General features: G+C 36.3%; 1 protein-coding gene across 10 annotated transcripts in view; it reads right to left on the minus strand.

Moving 5' to 3' along the window:
* The window catches only part of MYCBP2 (MYC binding protein 2), a 286,982-nt gene that overhangs the window by 33,591 nt on the left and 236,753 nt on the right, over positions 1–16,638 (minus strand). For all 10 annotated transcript variants that reach the window (XM_047853582.1, XM_047853618.1, XM_047853590.1 and 7 more), the window contains 10 exons: positions 14,335–15,978; positions 13,277–13,446; positions 12,037–12,281; positions 10,417–10,584; positions 5,193–5,350; positions 3,851–4,050; positions 2,846–2,995; positions 1,742–1,902; positions 543–699; positions 117–341 (listed from right to left, as the gene is read on the minus strand). In XM_047853582.1, coding sequence (XP_047709538.1) covers positions 117–341; positions 543–699; positions 1,742–1,902; positions 2,846–2,995; positions 3,851–4,050; positions 5,193–5,350; positions 10,417–10,584; positions 12,037–12,281; positions 13,277–13,446; positions 14,335–15,978 — 3,278 coding nt within the window. The remainder of the gene's footprint in view (positions 1–116; positions 342–542; positions 700–1,741; positions 1,903–2,845; positions 2,996–3,850; positions 4,051–5,192; positions 5,351–10,416; positions 10,585–12,036; positions 12,282–13,276; positions 13,447–14,334; positions 15,979–16,638) is intronic.

Here is a 16,638-nt window from a genome sequence, read left to right on the forward strand (position 1 = left end):
TGTTTGGTCAGTGAAATTCCACATGAAAATCTTTTTGCTAAACTTAGAAGGATAGGGCATGGTAACTGAAGGTCTGAAAAGAACTAATGAGCCACAAATTAAGTTTTCTTTCTTACCCCTAGATCTCGGGAATTATCCACATGGACAGATACATAGCGGGCATTGATTCCTTTTACACAGTTGATGGTGATGTTCTTAGTTTTGTTTTTATCCTCATCTCCTGATTCCCAAAAGGTTTCCGTAGAACCATCTGTCAAACTGCCAATCATGGCAGGTCGGCTTGAAGTTTTTATGTCAACAATGCTGGTTAAGTCCTTTAAGCATATTACTATGCACAATTCCTACCAGAAACAAATGTTTTCACATTATTACATGTTTTACATTATTACGACACTGAAATGGAAATCTTTCACGATAATAAAACAAAAGATGTGAGATAAGAAATGAAATGAATCAAACTGTTTATGAGTGACTTTCAGTTTCTGCTTGTATACATCGTTGAATATTAACAGGGTAACAGAGGACAACTTTCAATGACTGACCTGACTCATCGCTTCAAAGCCAGACTGGATACTGATGCTAAAACTTTCTTCACTGTCTCCATCATCTGATTTTGACAGAATATTGTTAATGTGATGAAAGACATTACTCTGATGGAGGAACTGGTGATCAGATTGCTTGAATTTCAGACTCCAGCACCTAAAAAGGTATAAGCAAGGTATTAAATAATTCCTAAGGAATTCCTGGGAAAGCACTCTGTAGTTAAGATTTTAAAAAATCTTAATATTCTAGGGAAAAAACAGAAATAGAAAAAAAATCAGGGAATAGTATCACCGCCTTTTTGTGAACAATAAAGGTAATTTCTTTGGAATAGGGTAAGACCTAAGGAAGGTTCACTCATTCTACATATAGAAAACCTGGATACATGAACGTCAAGGGTACAGAAGCAAAAAAGGTAATAAATCAATCTTGCAGACAGACAAGTGTGACCTCAACCAAAACAAGCCTCTCAAATTTATTAGTCTTACAATTATATACTAATTCATCCGAGTTATATATACTCTGATATATAACACATCCTGTACTTCAAAAATCTTTTTAGGAGGAAACACAATCTCCCCTCTACCAGTCTTTAGGGATGTGGGTAGCCAAAATTCACTCCAAAAATCTACAGTTTATAAAAACCAGTGGAGCATTTTTTATACATGCGGTCCAGTGTGAAGATCTGATGACAAGGTTCACAATGTAGAAGTAATGTGAAAATCTCAGCAGTCTCAGACTTAAAAGTAGGTAATGTTCCTCAAGGTAGTTTTAGGCTACCTTACATATAACAGAGGTTTCACTTTTCTTAAAATTCTCTTCAATTCAAAAACCCTATTTTGATTTCTGTTTCTGAGATTTCATTCTCCTTCTCCCTTTTGTGACAGTTAAGATTGCTACTCTTGGGTAGCACTGAGACAAGTTACTTGAGGTAGAAGAGGGGCAAAAGTGAGGAAAACCGTTACAGACTGGGGTAATTTAGAGCACTAAGTAATGTATTATCCTTGTTTTACAGAGAGGCAAACAGGTGTGAGCCAAGGAGGAAATTCCAGATTAAGGCAGTAATGAGGGAAGCACCATTCACATAATGTAGAGATTCTTTATATCTTAGTATTTAAAAGGTCTTTTGAGCATCTCGAGCTTTGAATACTACATAAAATCTCTTCTCCAACATACCCAGAATACTGAGATATACAATTACCTTAGGGCCATTTGCTGTAATGAACTGCCACTGGGGAGAGACATCATAAGATCAGAGATAGTTTGAAGTAAGCGGTGAAATGTGTGTGGTAAAGGATGAGCGGCTTCACCCGCAATCACTATATCTGAGAGCGGATGTTCGCATACTCTTGTGTCTTTCTCCTAAGACAGAAATTGAAAGCAGGTTGACCAGTCTGTATGCTGGAAGGAACTTTCCCCACAAAAAAATATGTATACTTAAAAGTGTTATGTATACTCTAAAGACAGTCATGTAACAGAAATGTAAACAATAAAACCAAAATCAAAGCATACCCAAAACACACATTCAGATGAACTAATTATGTTTGTATTATCTTTTAGGGAAAAAGTGATGCAGTCACTCATAAATAAAATCACCAAACGAATACTGTATCTGTATCAATTTTAGTGTGCTCACAGTCTCCTAGCAGGGTAACTCTAAACGTGTATGCAGGAACTAAGTCTCACCCAAACTGCTGACCCACAGAGTTGTCAGCCAATAGGAAACTGTTTTCATCCATTGAGTTTTAGGGTGGTCTGTTATGCAGGAATATTTAGTTGTGAAAAGTGTGAAACAATCTCACACTGTAATTGTGGATGTTTTTTTCCCTCTTTTTCCTTGCAGTTCTGTCAATTTTTACTTAATATTTTTAAGGCTATATGATTAGATACATACATGTTTAGAAAATGGTTTTTGTAGAAACCATTTTCATCCCTATTAATAATTTCGTCTTAAGAGCTATAACAACTTTCATGTCCCTACAGAGTATCACTTTCACTCTCTGCCAACTTACAGCAATGTTGTAGACAGATATTCTCTATAATAATGTTGCCCTGTTTACCTGTCTTATACAGTACTATAGCAGTATACATCTTTCAGTTCATTGCTTCATGACAATAGTATTTAGGGAGGAATCAGTCACTAAGTATAGTGACTATGTTGCTCGATAGCACTGAAATTTTATTCTTGCCTTTTAGCTTATATAATCTGTGTGTGAACTCATGCATATTATTATAGGATCTGAAGGTGGTCCTACTCTTCTATAAAAATATAGACAAATTTGAAAAACCCAAAAATCTCACTTACTTGTTCTGCATTTTCTTTGTTTGTTTTATTTTCCTCATCCTCTTCTTCCTCTGGTTCCACTGGAGCAGGAGTCAATGATGCCACAAAATGCCACAGAATATCATGTAGAGAAGTCGTCTGGATGACATTACACAGAAGCCAGTTGAAAGCCTGAATAAATGAAGGTTAAATGAGTCAAAGATAAAAAAAAAAGGTGGGACTAAAAACTGCAGAACCCTCCTTACTCAGAAACAAAGTATCTCCACTAAGTGTTTCAAGGAAAGATACTAAAAACATCTGACCTTCATTTCATTAAAAACACAATGAACTTGAAATAGTCAATAATTTTGGTCCGGATTAAAAACATAATAGGGAAAATAATATCTATAAAATGTAATACAGAAATATTTTTTCAAACCACTTTTTATTTCAAACTTTCATCTTCATATTAATTTGCTGAAGCACATTTTTCCCCAACTTGTACTTCGGATAAACAGCTTTTTTTTCAAGCTCTACCAAGCTATCACTAACTTAAATATATTTATATTGTTCCCATTAATCAAGTGGCAGGTTATTTATTATAATGCCCATGACAAAGACAAAAGATTTACTATACATAAAAATACAACATCTAGCGATCCTGTCATTTCCAGAGAATAGACTCAGAAAAATTATTATGGTTAAATTTATAACTGAAAAGCTCTACTTTTCATCCCTTTTCATGATTCTTCTAACTGAAATGACATCATCATTACAAAAGCTTTTTAAAAAGACATTCATAGCTTTCAAATAATAAAGCAGTACAGAAATAAATTTCTTTACAGTGCTTAAAGATGGATCTCTAAATTCATTTATATTCATGAACATAAGAGTTTAATTTTGATGTGAACATTTGATATTTTCGATTGGCTAATGTCTCTTAATTTTTGGAAATTTCTGTTGGGTAGAAAAGTAATATCATTAAATAGAATCATCAAATGATTTGTATGGTCAAGGAATCAATAACCCCATTTAATGTATTCATACCTCCATAGCAAAAACTCGGCAAGCAGATTTCCTTAGGGCCTGTTTCATTGCTATTTCAAGACCTTCTAGATCATGATGTTGTATAACAAAAGCCAAAACTGGCCACTGGAAATTTCGTTCTCCTTTGGAAAGAGAGCTGTGGGCTGAGATTAGCCGGGAAAGCTCAGGAGATGGATGTCTCAAGAGGGAAGAACCAACCTCTATTTATTGGAAAAAAAAGAAAAAATAACTTTCATAGGCAATATATACAATTAACATATTTACAGTGTTATTAAAGATAATAGTATCTAGCTGATTCATTATAGAGTCTTTGAAGCTTTTTGTTTTGTTTTCACATGTGACACAAATCATAACCTCAATTTTTACTGAGGCTGAGTAGGATTAAATATCTCACTTTCATAAAATCATATAGCTATTAAATTGTGAAGCTAAGTTTTAAATCAAGGGCTGAATCTAAAGTTCATGCTTTCTAAAATGCTCTAAAAGATAACTGTATTTTTTCCCCCTAAATGGAATCTACAGAAGTTATAGAATCATCTGTCTATAAATATTAGACCAGATCTTCATTTTAGTTAAGTGGGCTACCTGATAAATCATCACCATGTTATCCTTTTCTCTTGGGTTTCTTTTTTTATTCTTGACACAGAATCAGGCAGCCCTGATTTGGAGCTGTTGATACCAACTAGTCCAGGTTGTCTAACTTTTTTACTGATTAAGAGCTACTTATGTCCCCAAATTATCTACTCAGAGAGGAAGCAGCTGCAAGGGGTATATATAAGCTTCTATTAGGAGTGAGAATATAACTGTGAAAGTGTAAGTCACTGCAACTACTAGTTCACTGAAGCTTAGTGGAATAGCTCATGACAGCAACATTAACAAGTAAGATTTATAAAGGTCAATTTATTCTTGAAAAATCAATCACTGGATGGTCTCTAAGTGTGTCTTTCAACTGAAATTGAAAACTTAGAGAGGCACAATTATAGCTTCATAAAAGGAACGTCAACCACGATTTAAAATTAATCCATTTCTGGGGCGCCTGGGTGGCTCAGTCAGTTAAGTCTGACGTTGACTCTTGATCTTGGCTCAGGTCACGACCTCAGTTTGTGAGTTAGAGCCCTGCATTGGGCTCTGTGCTGGTAGCATGGAGCCTGCTTGGGATTCTGTCTCTCCTTCTCTGTTCCCTTCCCCCTCTCATGCGCTCTCTTCTTTCATGCATGTTCTCTCTCAAAATAAATAAACTTAAAAAAACTAATCCATTTCCTTTCAAAAACTAGATGTTAAAAAATACCTGCAAACAAAATTATGTGGACCACTGAATCTTTCTTTTTATCTTTATACTTACCAGTGTCTCCACTGTTAACTCTTCTTCTAGGAATGGCTTTAACTCGTGCAGGTAAAATGGAGTGTTGTTTATCATATTCAGAAGCAACAACTGAGTACGATCTTTGGAAGACAGTTCTCTTTGCAAGATCAGTATCAGTTATGGGACTAGTTTCCAAACTGTAGACAGAAGATGATGACAGGTAAAAACAGGAGAAAAAGTGAATAAAGTGAAACTATATTCACTTTATGACAGTGGAGTCAAATATATGAACCTACCTCTCATGTGGAAAAACACAAATTCAAAGCCAACTTGACAATTTCTCTTTAAATCACCATTTGATCTTTCCAAAAGCATTAACATTTTGATTGATTTTAGAATTGCATCTTAAAAGTTTTGGTTTTCTTAAATCTACTTTGCATTTTTACATGAAAAAGCCTTTTCTTAGGCATTGAATGTGCTAAACTCCTTTCAGAATCACAACATTGTGGTAGAAGTTATCTGTCACGATATTCAGGAAAACCAGGCAGATATATTTCTAAGCACTGAGTAGAAAGAAAATGGATCTGTACATACAGAAACCTAATAAAATGGAAAGTGAAACAGTTCAATGTTCTCTCTGTACTTGAGTGCTCAATTAGGTTTCTCATTCTTGGGAAGTGGTGCCCAAAGACTTTTCAACAGCATGGCCATACTAAGTTCAACAAAAGGTAACAAACAGATTTTTGGCATACAGTTATAGTGACATTCTAGAACAATTCAATGATTTTCACTCAGGTTTAAGTAAACTAAAAATTTTTCTATTTACTATAGCAACATTAAAAAATTCTTGAAGAAAATTATACAGTTTAAAGTGTAAAAAAATTCTTGAAGAGTTATTAATATGGTTATATATTTTCCTTTACTGAGGCATTTAAAAAAAATTTTTTTTTTTTTAACGTTTTTTTGGGACAGAGAGAGACAGAGCATGAACGGGGGAGGGTCAGAGAGAGGGAGACACAGAATCCGAAACAGGTTCCAGGCTCTGAGCTGTCAGCCCAGAGCCCGACGCGGGGCTCAAACTCACAGACCTCGAGATCGTGACCTGAGCCGAAGTCGGTCGCCCAACCGACTGAGCCACCCAGGCGCCCCCTGAGGCATTTTATAAAAAAAAGAAATACCTTCCTTTACCTCCTAAGACAAATTTACAAGCTATTGTTTTCAATGTATTCTTTTTCCTGTTACTTCTTTCCAAACAGGGACATTGGTGCTTACTGGGAGTTCTGCGTTTCTTTTCCCCCATTCAAGACAGGTTTGAATGCCTATGTTCCTCAGTAAAGCTTATACATTTTCTAGAAAGTAGCTAACTCCCTCCCTGGCTTCACTCACCACCTCTTTAAGTGTATGTACACTCTCATTTGAACAGGCTATAAATACTGTATATAACCCATGGGGGTAAATGTGCCTGGACGTCAGCTTGGGCCAACAGCTTCCAGAATGACCAGAGAATAGGGATATGTTAATTTTAATTCACCTTATAAATGGTGTTACTATAAAATTCAAGACATTTATTATGCTTTCAGAGGAAGTTTATCCAACAACTTGGAAAAAAAAAAGGATTGTTATATAACCTAAAAAAATAACGACTTGTTCTTATAAAAATGATCATGCCTATATAAAAAAAAAAATTCAAGCAACACAAGAAAACCAAAAGGAAGTGAAGATGACCATTAACAACGGTGGCTACTTTGCATCAGGTAATTCCTTGTTGTGGAGGGCTGTCTTGTGTACTGTAGGATGTTTAGCAACATTCTTGACTTCTACACACTAGGATGCCTGTTGAAATAGCCCAGTTATGACAAGCAAAAATGCTCAGATGTCACCTGAGAGGAAAAACCACCCCCTTACCCCTCACTGAGAACCACTGATTTAATGGAGTCATTATTCATCAACTTTGTAACAGCTTGAGTTGGTCAAGACGTTTTAAATTTTTTTTTCAACGTTTTTTTTTTTTTTTTTTTTTTTTTGGGACAGAGAGAGACAGAGCATGAACAGGGGAGGGGCAGAGAGAGAGGGAGACACAGAATCGGAAACAGGCTCCAGGCTCTGAGCCATCAGCCCAGAGCCTGACGCGGGGCTCGAACTCACGGACTGTGAGATCATGACCTGGCTGAAGTCGGACGCTTAACCGACTGCGCCACCCAGGCGCCCCTGGTCAAGACGTTTTAAAAGAATAGCTCAAAAATGCTATATTCCTGAATTACCATATGCTTAAAATTTCTCAACCTGGCTGAATATAAACACTTGAATCAGTTTCTTTTATTTAAGATTTTATGAAAATTACCCTTATGTGTAAAGTATATATAGTCTTTTAAACATGCTTTTTAGAACATGCATTTGATTCCTTTGATTAATCCACAATTTAGTTCTAAGATTCCCAAGATCTTTTATATTTCAGTTTGTCTGACTGACTGGGTAAAATTTTTAAGGTAGTATTTTCTTTCTTTTGAAGAAAGAGACATTATTTCACTTTTTTTTCATTCAAAATTGTTATACAGAAGCCTGAATTCAGTCTAACTTTTCCCTTTGCAAGATGACTTCTTTTTGTTTTTAAGTTTATTTATTTATTTTAAGAGAGACAGAGAGGGTGTGAAAGGGGAGGGACAGAGAAAGAGAGGGAGAGGGAGAATCCCAAGCAGGCTTCGTGCTGCCAGAGCAGTGCCCAATGCAGGGCTCGAACCCACAAATGGTGCGATTGTGACCTGAGCTATAATCAAGAGTTAGATGCTTGATCAACTGAGCTACCCAGGTGCCCTGCCATTTGAAGTTGTTGTACAGAAGTCCAAATTCAGTCTAACTTTTCCTTTTACAAGATGACTTCTTTTTCTGTGCTCAGTTACTTGAAAACTTCTAGTGTTTTTTTTCTTCGTATTTCAATAACTTAAGCTATTTTTTTTTCAACCTAAGCTATTTCTCATAGTTACCTGCTATAAAAATTTCCTTTTAGTCTGGAAATTCAATACTTTATTATTTTGGAAATTTTTTCTTATATTATAGCTTTAGATACATTTTCTTTTTTTTTTTTTAATTTTTTAAATGTTTTAATTTATTTTTGAGACAGAGAGAGACAGAGCATGAGCAGGGGAGGGGCAGAGAGAGAGGGAGACACAGAATCTGAAGCAGGCTCCAGGCTCTGAGCTGTCAGCACAGAGCCTGATGTGGGGCTTGAACTCACAGACAGTGAGATCATGACCTGAGATGAAGTCGGACACTCAACCGACTGAGCCACCCAGGTGCCCCATACATTTTCAATTTTATTGATTGGTTTTTCTACTTTAAAGATACCATTTGAATTGTCCGGTTTCCATACCTGTTATCTTCATTCTAACTGCTATAATTTCTTTGTCCTTTTACTTTTTACTCACTGTGATTATCTCAAACTTTTTCTTCATGTCAATCATTCAATTTACTCTTCTAAACTTTTCTAATTTATTAGTCTTACAATGGTGTTCATTTGGTCTTCAGTCTGTCCTCTTAGCTCTGTGATATCTCCTTTTTACTCATTCTGCTTTTTATCTCATTCTCATACTGTTTCATTAAACTTATGTCATTATCACGTTTCTCGGTACTAGAGTACTTACAGAAATGTTCTTTTTTTTCCTTGAGAGAGTTTTCTTTCAGATTGGGTTCTTCATCTGACTTTCATTACATACTATCTATTTTACTTTTGGTAATATTTTAAGGGGGCAGATCTGTCTAGGTCTTCTGTTTGTTCTGATAAAGTATCAGTGGATTTCCCGAGACTTCCTTTTCCACACTATTTGATACCAATTTTTTTTTCTCTCCCAGAGATAACTTGAGATTTTATTGCATCCTCTATACCAGGAACCATCCCACTGAGTGCATGTTTATCCCATTTCTGCGCAGCATTCCCTGGCACCTTAGATTGTTGCTTTGCTTCAGCATGGAGCTCTGGGAAATAGGATTCCCTAGATTTCCACTTTCTTCTGTGACACTAGTGATGATACTAGGGGCTTCTATGATAAAGGAATTTACTTTGACTATGATATTCTACGATACACAGAATATTCTATGATAGTCTAAGATACATGGAACCTTCATTTCATTGTCTTTACCTAGAAGTTTACACCACTTGATTTTGATCCTAAAGAGTAATAATAACCCAACGAATCATTTATCAGACTAGTCTCAAAATGGTTTCTAACTCTTAAAAAAAATCTATCTCCTTTAGAGATACTTTATTATCTTTATAGATATAAAAGGCTAGACTGTACTCTTTGGAGAAAACTTCAAAAGCAGCTAAAAAAAACCTCTGATGAATAATCCACACAGTTGGAGGGAAATATTACAAGTATTTTCAGCGGAAAATATATTCATTTGGATATATAAGTTCTATTGTGTGTATTAAAATATCCACTATATTAGTTTATATTCACAACCATATAGTATTAACACAGTGGCATATCTTAATAAGCATATTCTTTCTTCCTTCAGCAAATGTCTTCCTTTCCAATAATAATGTGTTTGCAATTACTCATACCTGATATCTTGATGCTATACTAAACTTATCCTTTTTAAGTTAGCCACGCTGATTTTTCCTATCAAGTATTTCTTTTATCCATCTTTTTCCCCCATAATCATTGCTAACACAATCCAACTTCATACAGTTAGTGGAAATCTTTGACTAAATTTACCAACTTCTCAGTTGACACTGTGAGACTATCCTTGCATTTTTATCACATGGTTCCTCCTCCAAAAAGTTGCGGTGGTACCCGAATTCCCTCTGCATTATATTTAGATGCTTCTAGTCAGTTTTCAGGAGGGTCTTTACACTGATGCTACCATAGCTAAGTGAGGGGGAGGAGAACACTGTATGCAATAATCCAGGAAGTTCAAGATCTATTTTTGGTGCTACCTCTTCCGTGAAACCTAAAGGCACTGCCTCAAAGTGACCTTTCTCTAGTCTGACTTACTACGGCACTACATGATACAATATATAATGGAACTTTTTACTTCATTTAGTTGATCTTTTCTCTCCAACTAGTCTGCCTCTGCTGTCAAGGACTATGCCTCATTCATGTATGTATGCTTTTTCTTACTGCTCTAATAGTTAGCAGAGCTGACTTAATGTCTTTCTTGAGATGGACAGATATATAAAAGAACTTCTAAAGCATTCTTTTCTAGTTCAGTCTTTCTCCCACCACCAAACACTGGCTATTCAACAGAGAGGAGAGAAGTGAAATACCTTGGTGGCATAGATTTCATATTGCTCTCTGGTTCTTCAAACACATTAGGACTTGCATCAGGTGTTACGGATATGTATGGGGCAGGTACAGATGTTGAACGTAGATATCTCATTTCATCCTGGAACAGGTTGTCATCTTGATAGCCCACAAAGTTTTCGTGATGATGCCTGCATTAAATTAAACCCAGTAACTTCAAGTGTGATGGCACCATAGATATTTTTCATTTTTTATCTCTTTCATAAAAGAAAAGTAGCACATGTAATTCTATAAGGGTAAAGTATTAAAATAATTATAGATATAAGTAGGAGGAAATAAAAGTCGGACAATTTCACACATATATATTCTAGGTGCCACAAATAGGTCAAATCCAAAATTGAACTCATTTTCTTTCCTTTTGAGAACTTTCCAACCTCTGGTATCTTGAATGATCCCACCAACTAACTATCCAGGTGCCTAGGCCAAAGTACCTTGGTACTGTGGTAGGCCTAGTGCTCAACTGTGACCAGTCATTCATGCCTATGATTACTAGGCTTCCTCTCTGCTGACTCCATCATCGTTGCCTTGGTTCAGGCTCATGTTTCTTGAATGGGCTACTGAAATACAGTCAGTCACGTTTTTGGTAGGAAGATATGTAAGAGTCAAATTTGAGAAAAATTAGACCCAAGAAATGTTACATCGGGGGGTGGGGGTGGGTTGTGGGTGTCCACTTCCCAGAGGGCTAAAAATATAAAATCCATAATTATGGTAAAATGGCATTTTTGGTTTTTTACATATTACCCCATATTACCTGGTCTTAGGTAACCACTTCTAGGGTATTTCATGTTTCTCCTAGTGGCCAATGCTTTAACCAGCCTCTGATTCCTTAAATGTGTAATGCTATTTCATGTGTGTCTTCACACATGTGTTTTACTCTGAGGAGTCGCTGTCCTCCATCACCTACTTGATGGATTTCTATTTATCTTTTAAGACGGCTACAGTGTCAGATCCTCTGGGAGACCTTTCCCCATCTCCTTGGGAAGATTCAGGTAGTCTCCCTCTTTTATGCTCTAACAGCATCTCTTCATACTTCTATTATAGTACTCCTCACAAAATATTTTGAATGTTTTCTTTACATGTAGGTCTGTCTTTCCACAGAGTGTGAGCACACGGGAGTCAGGATTTTATTACATTCATCTTGGTGTCTTCAAAGTCTAGCACAAAGCTGATACCCAGCTAACTAACATTTAAATGCTAACAGAATGAATAATGTAAACAATGAAAGATTTTGAGAGCAAATTGTTTCTTTCCACTTTAACATTCCCAACTAGTAAAAGACTGAAGTCAGCTTACCAAAAAGTAAAAGACAGCTAAAGTCGTATTTCCTAAGACATATTTTGTATTGATAATACAAATTGATATAGTACATACATTTTTTTTTTTAAATACTTACTACCATAAAGTGTGTACCCTACCAGTCGTATGTTGGTCAAGGCAATTCCGAAAATAAATTCCTGGTGGCCTCTTTATTGTATACAATAGATAATGCAGTGTGGGTATTCAGAGCAGGATATTAATCAACAATGGCTATTAATCCCAAGTGATTAAAAAAAAAAAGAAAACCAACCACCAAGTTGTATTACCTAGCTAATGTCTGCAAGTAGAGACAAGGCATTTTAACAGGAAGATCTTCAGAAATGCCCTCCTTCACGCTGGGAAGCTGAGACTGAAATGGCTTTGCAGGATGGTAACACAGAATGCTTGGCTCTGCGGCGCTGCTCAGGGACAGCAGGAACAGTGCGTTTGCTTTAATCACTTGGTGAGCTTCCATGGTGGGCAAGGCACGAGGAGTCTTGACTTGCATTGGCTTCCTCCTGGACTGTTTGACCTGGCGAAGAAAAATTTGTTGTAGTATTCAAATCATATTCAAAATTTCAATTTCTTAACCTAAATATTTTGAGTTTCTAATAAAAATTATTAAACACTTATAGACCTATTTTAAAATAATAATAGTGATTACCAAAAAGAACATTCACTGTAAGCTTTTCCTGAACTGTCTGCAACTTTTATTTCTTTTTTTTTTTTTTTTTTAATTTTTTTTTTTTCCAACGTTTATTTATTTTTGGGACAGAGAGAGACAGAGCATGAACAGGGGAGGGGCAGAGAGAGAGGGAGACAAGATTGGAAACAGGCTCCAGGCTCTGAGCCATCAGCCCAGAGCCCGACGCGGGGCTCGAACTCACGGACCGTGAGATCGTGACCTGGCTGAAGTCGGACGCTTAACCGACTGCGCCACCCAGGCGCCCCTGCAACTTTTATTTCAAACACAAACTATTTCTTTTCTTTCCTTGGGAAATCAAGAAAACCTAACTAGTAAAATCTAAATGTAATTATTTTTTTTTTTAAAAAGAGTAAATGTGTGTGTGTGTGTGTGTGTGTGTGTGTGTGTTCTGCAAATTTTTACTTGGGTGTGCTTCTAGTTTCCATGAGACCTACAGCATACTTAAGGATTAAGAAAAAGAGAGGGGGTAAAGAGAGGAAAAGGAAAAGGGTTCAGAGAGATAAAGGTGAAATGGAAAAGCAATGCATATGTGTACAGTAATAGATAATTAATAATAAAGAATTACATGGAAAACAATTACAAATAAGGCATATGTGCTGCATATGCATATGCATATCTTGACATATGCCAAGATACAATTTATTTTTGTAATTAAAAATAGCTAACCTAGTACAAATATTAGAATTGTATATCATTCCTATTATAAAAGCTGATCTTTAATATCAACTAGGTAGAATTATCTGATATAGTACGATAATTAAAAGGGATTTTTACAAGATTTTCTTATCATTAATAGTATCGTCAGAACCAAATAAAAATACCTTCTCCCTTGCAGCAGCCTGTTTTTCACGGAGGTATTTTTCTCTACAGCGATCACAGACTAGATACCAAGTGCTTCCTCCTATGCCACCATCACCACAGTTACCGGCCCATCCTCCACAAAAATGCCCAATGCTATTGTAACCTTGTCCACCAGCATACCGGCCACAACCTTCAAACAAGAGCAAAATTAACACTTTAAGTTCCCTTAACAATCTGACACTTAATATATGAATGACAGATTCACCTTCCTAAAGTAAGCAAAATATTGAAGCAGGTATCTCACATTTCCCCCCCCCCACCCCAGGCTGTTAGCTGCATCAGAAAAATAGCATTGGCAAAAAATGATTAAACAGTACCTAAAATACTGGAGACACTCTATACAGGTAGATGAAAAGAAATTTAAGATGTGGGTACATTTAGGCTTACTGACATATGCCAAGAAAATTGGACAAAATAAATACAAGATATTCTGTAAGAATGATATATTTTAAGGAACCTTGTATTTTATAAAACATTTCAGGTGTAATATGTAAAAAGAAAAAAGGTTTAACCAAACTCCTAATAGGTGAATTTTGGAATAGTCATCAAGTGTTATAGAAATCCTTGTATTTATCTAAAATACAATCTTCTGATTTAATAGTTGAGATCACTTCTATAGGAAAATGCTCGAGGAAATTAGTATAATCTAATATAATTTGCAATTTTTATTAGGAAAATACTAAAATTGAAGGAGACCTAATACTGGGATATTTCCTATGTGTATGGACATGTCATTATTTCTTTTGTGTGAGACACCTTAATAGCACCCTTTGGGTCACATATAAAGCATTAAAAAAATCAAGTGTTTCCGAATGGGATACATTAAAATGCAATTGCACTAAATTACCACCTTACTCTTAGAATTTCTTTAGCTGTTTTCCTCAACACTGATATTGGTAATGCACTTTAAAGTTTCCCTGTACTTTAACATAAGTTATAGAGCAGCTCAAGTTAGAAGTTATTCAGTTCATTTTTTTACACAAAGTACTTGTAATATATATTCAGTAATACTGTTTACCTGGGTGAGCCTGTCGCATGTGATAGGTAACGGGGTATGGATGGGATTCTCCACACAGCTCACAGATGGTGTCTTTCTCTGGTCCTCCAACTGCCAGCTGGGCCATCTCACCAAACAAATTACCCCTGGGCCGAACTTCTGTCTTTTCCTTTTTCTTTTTGTCTTTTTTGGCCTTCTTACTCTCTTTTTCACACTCTTTCTTTTTAAGGACTGCACAAGAACCAGGACTTGGAAAAATCATATTCTGGGAAGCTGCTTTGATAGTAGCCAAAGAGATGTCTTCCCAAAAAGCCACTAAATGTTGTAAAGTCAAAGGAAGAGGAGATTTGGACTTCATTGGGTGATGCATGGACATTTCGAAAGTGGCTTCGGTTTTCCCATCCTCACATTTTTCATGCAGAGGTGGTTCTTTAAGCATAGACAACACCTTATTTTTGTTGATACTACCCATTTTAGATATATCTGGTCCATGAGGTGCAATATTAAACATATTCAGTGCAGATGATATTTCCAATGAATGTCTATTTTTTAATTTGGTTTCCTTTTCTTCTGTAGGCTGTTGGCTGTTTAAACTATTTCTTATAGGAGCATGTTCTTTGGAAAGTTCAGGGTTAAATTTTAAGAAAGAAGAACAAGCCATTGCATCGTGTACTATGCCTTCATGCCACAGGAAAGAGGCAAAGACTGCTCTGGCACACTCAGCCACGGAAGGGGACATGGCTTGCTTGGCCGGCTCTAAAGGTTTGGCTCCATCCCCTTTGAAGAGAAAGCTGGACTTTTCCTTTTTGGGCCTGGTGTGCCTGTTAGCACACTTTCGACTTATTTTGGGGGATGCTCTCATTTCCTGTTCATCTTTCAGTGGTGCTTTTCCTATGCTGAAATGAACTTTATTTGAACCTTCATCAACACTCTTAAATTCACTACCTTCATCACAGGTGCTATCCGTTAGACTATTTGTTTTTAAAGTACTTGAAGTGCAGACTTCGACCACCTCACTGTGAAGGTTTTCTTGTACCACGTGAGGAGAAGGAGCTCTATTTTCGGTTCCTGGGGAATCTTTAGAATCCTTTGGTACTGGTTTTGGTTTTGGTGATGTTGATCGTCCCCTTAACGGTTCTGTGAGGGGCATTTTCTTCTTGCGTAGGGTATCTGGGTCAAGTGTGTAAGAGTCTGATTTGGAACGTTCCCGAGGAGGATCAAGTTTAGTCTTAACAGGAGCAGTGCTTTTTTGAGGTAGATTTTTATCATGTGGTGAGGAGGAGCGCGGAGAACTAGCACCAGATGGGCTAGACCTATTGGCTGGGAGAGTCTTTGGCTTAGGAGATGATGACCGAGAACCTGGTCCTGGAGATTCAGCTCTAAAGCTAGAAGACACCCTCCCATCAGATTTTAGTGTCTGCAAGGTATTATGGTTGGGGGACAAGGACCTGCTATGAGAGTCTGTCCTCAACTTTGCAGCATCAGATTTCAACATAAGGGATTCACTAGCTGATAAGCCTTCTGTACTCCTTGGCTTCTTCTGATCAGCAGTAGTTCGGCTCATACGTCCATCAGGTTTAAGTGATCTGCTGTGTTTGGAGGACAGTTCTGATTTTCCTGATGTAGAGAGTGGTCTAGAAGATGTTGAGATAGTTCCTCGGTCACCTGTATGGTCCATTTCATAGTGAAACTTGTTAATAAAATCGTAACTTAAAATTTAGCCACTAAACACTGAAATAAAAGCATAGCATGAATAAAAAATTCATGTTGTCATACACAAAAATACTTGAGGAATAAAGGAAGAAGGGAAAATGTTTCTCATAAAATTTCTATTGCATCATTATACAACCATTGCCACCAAAAACTATTTTCATGGATGCACAACAGACTGAATAAATAAAACCTATACGTCAGTATGAATTCCATATCTGAATCTCAGCCCTGGTACAATAATTTGAATTTAAATTCAGGGACAGACCAGAAAGAAAACACAACTATTTTTTTTGGAATAAGAAATTAAGAAAACCTATGTATTTTTCAATATAAAGTAGTCAAGCTAAATTTCCAGCAGAGTCCTATCTCACATCCTTATTAGGGTGATGGTATAGGTCTTACTGAATTGCAAAACTGAACTCATATAGATACATTTATTATTTTCAAGTACACAAATACAATTAGGCTAATAAAGAGCTGCTTAGAAACCCTCCAATTGGAACTTATGGATTAGAACTTATGATATATGAAGGCCTGAAACTTACTATTTAATTACATACAGTTCAGGCAGTCTATTGCTTATAAACAGATTATATCCTAAAAGTTTATTTA

This window comes from Prionailurus viverrinus, chromosome A1 (assembly GCF_022837055.1).
Source record: "Prionailurus viverrinus isolate Anna chromosome A1, UM_Priviv_1.0, whole genome shotgun sequence".
Taxonomy (NCBI): domain Eukaryota; kingdom Metazoa; phylum Chordata; class Mammalia; order Carnivora; family Felidae; genus Prionailurus; species Prionailurus viverrinus.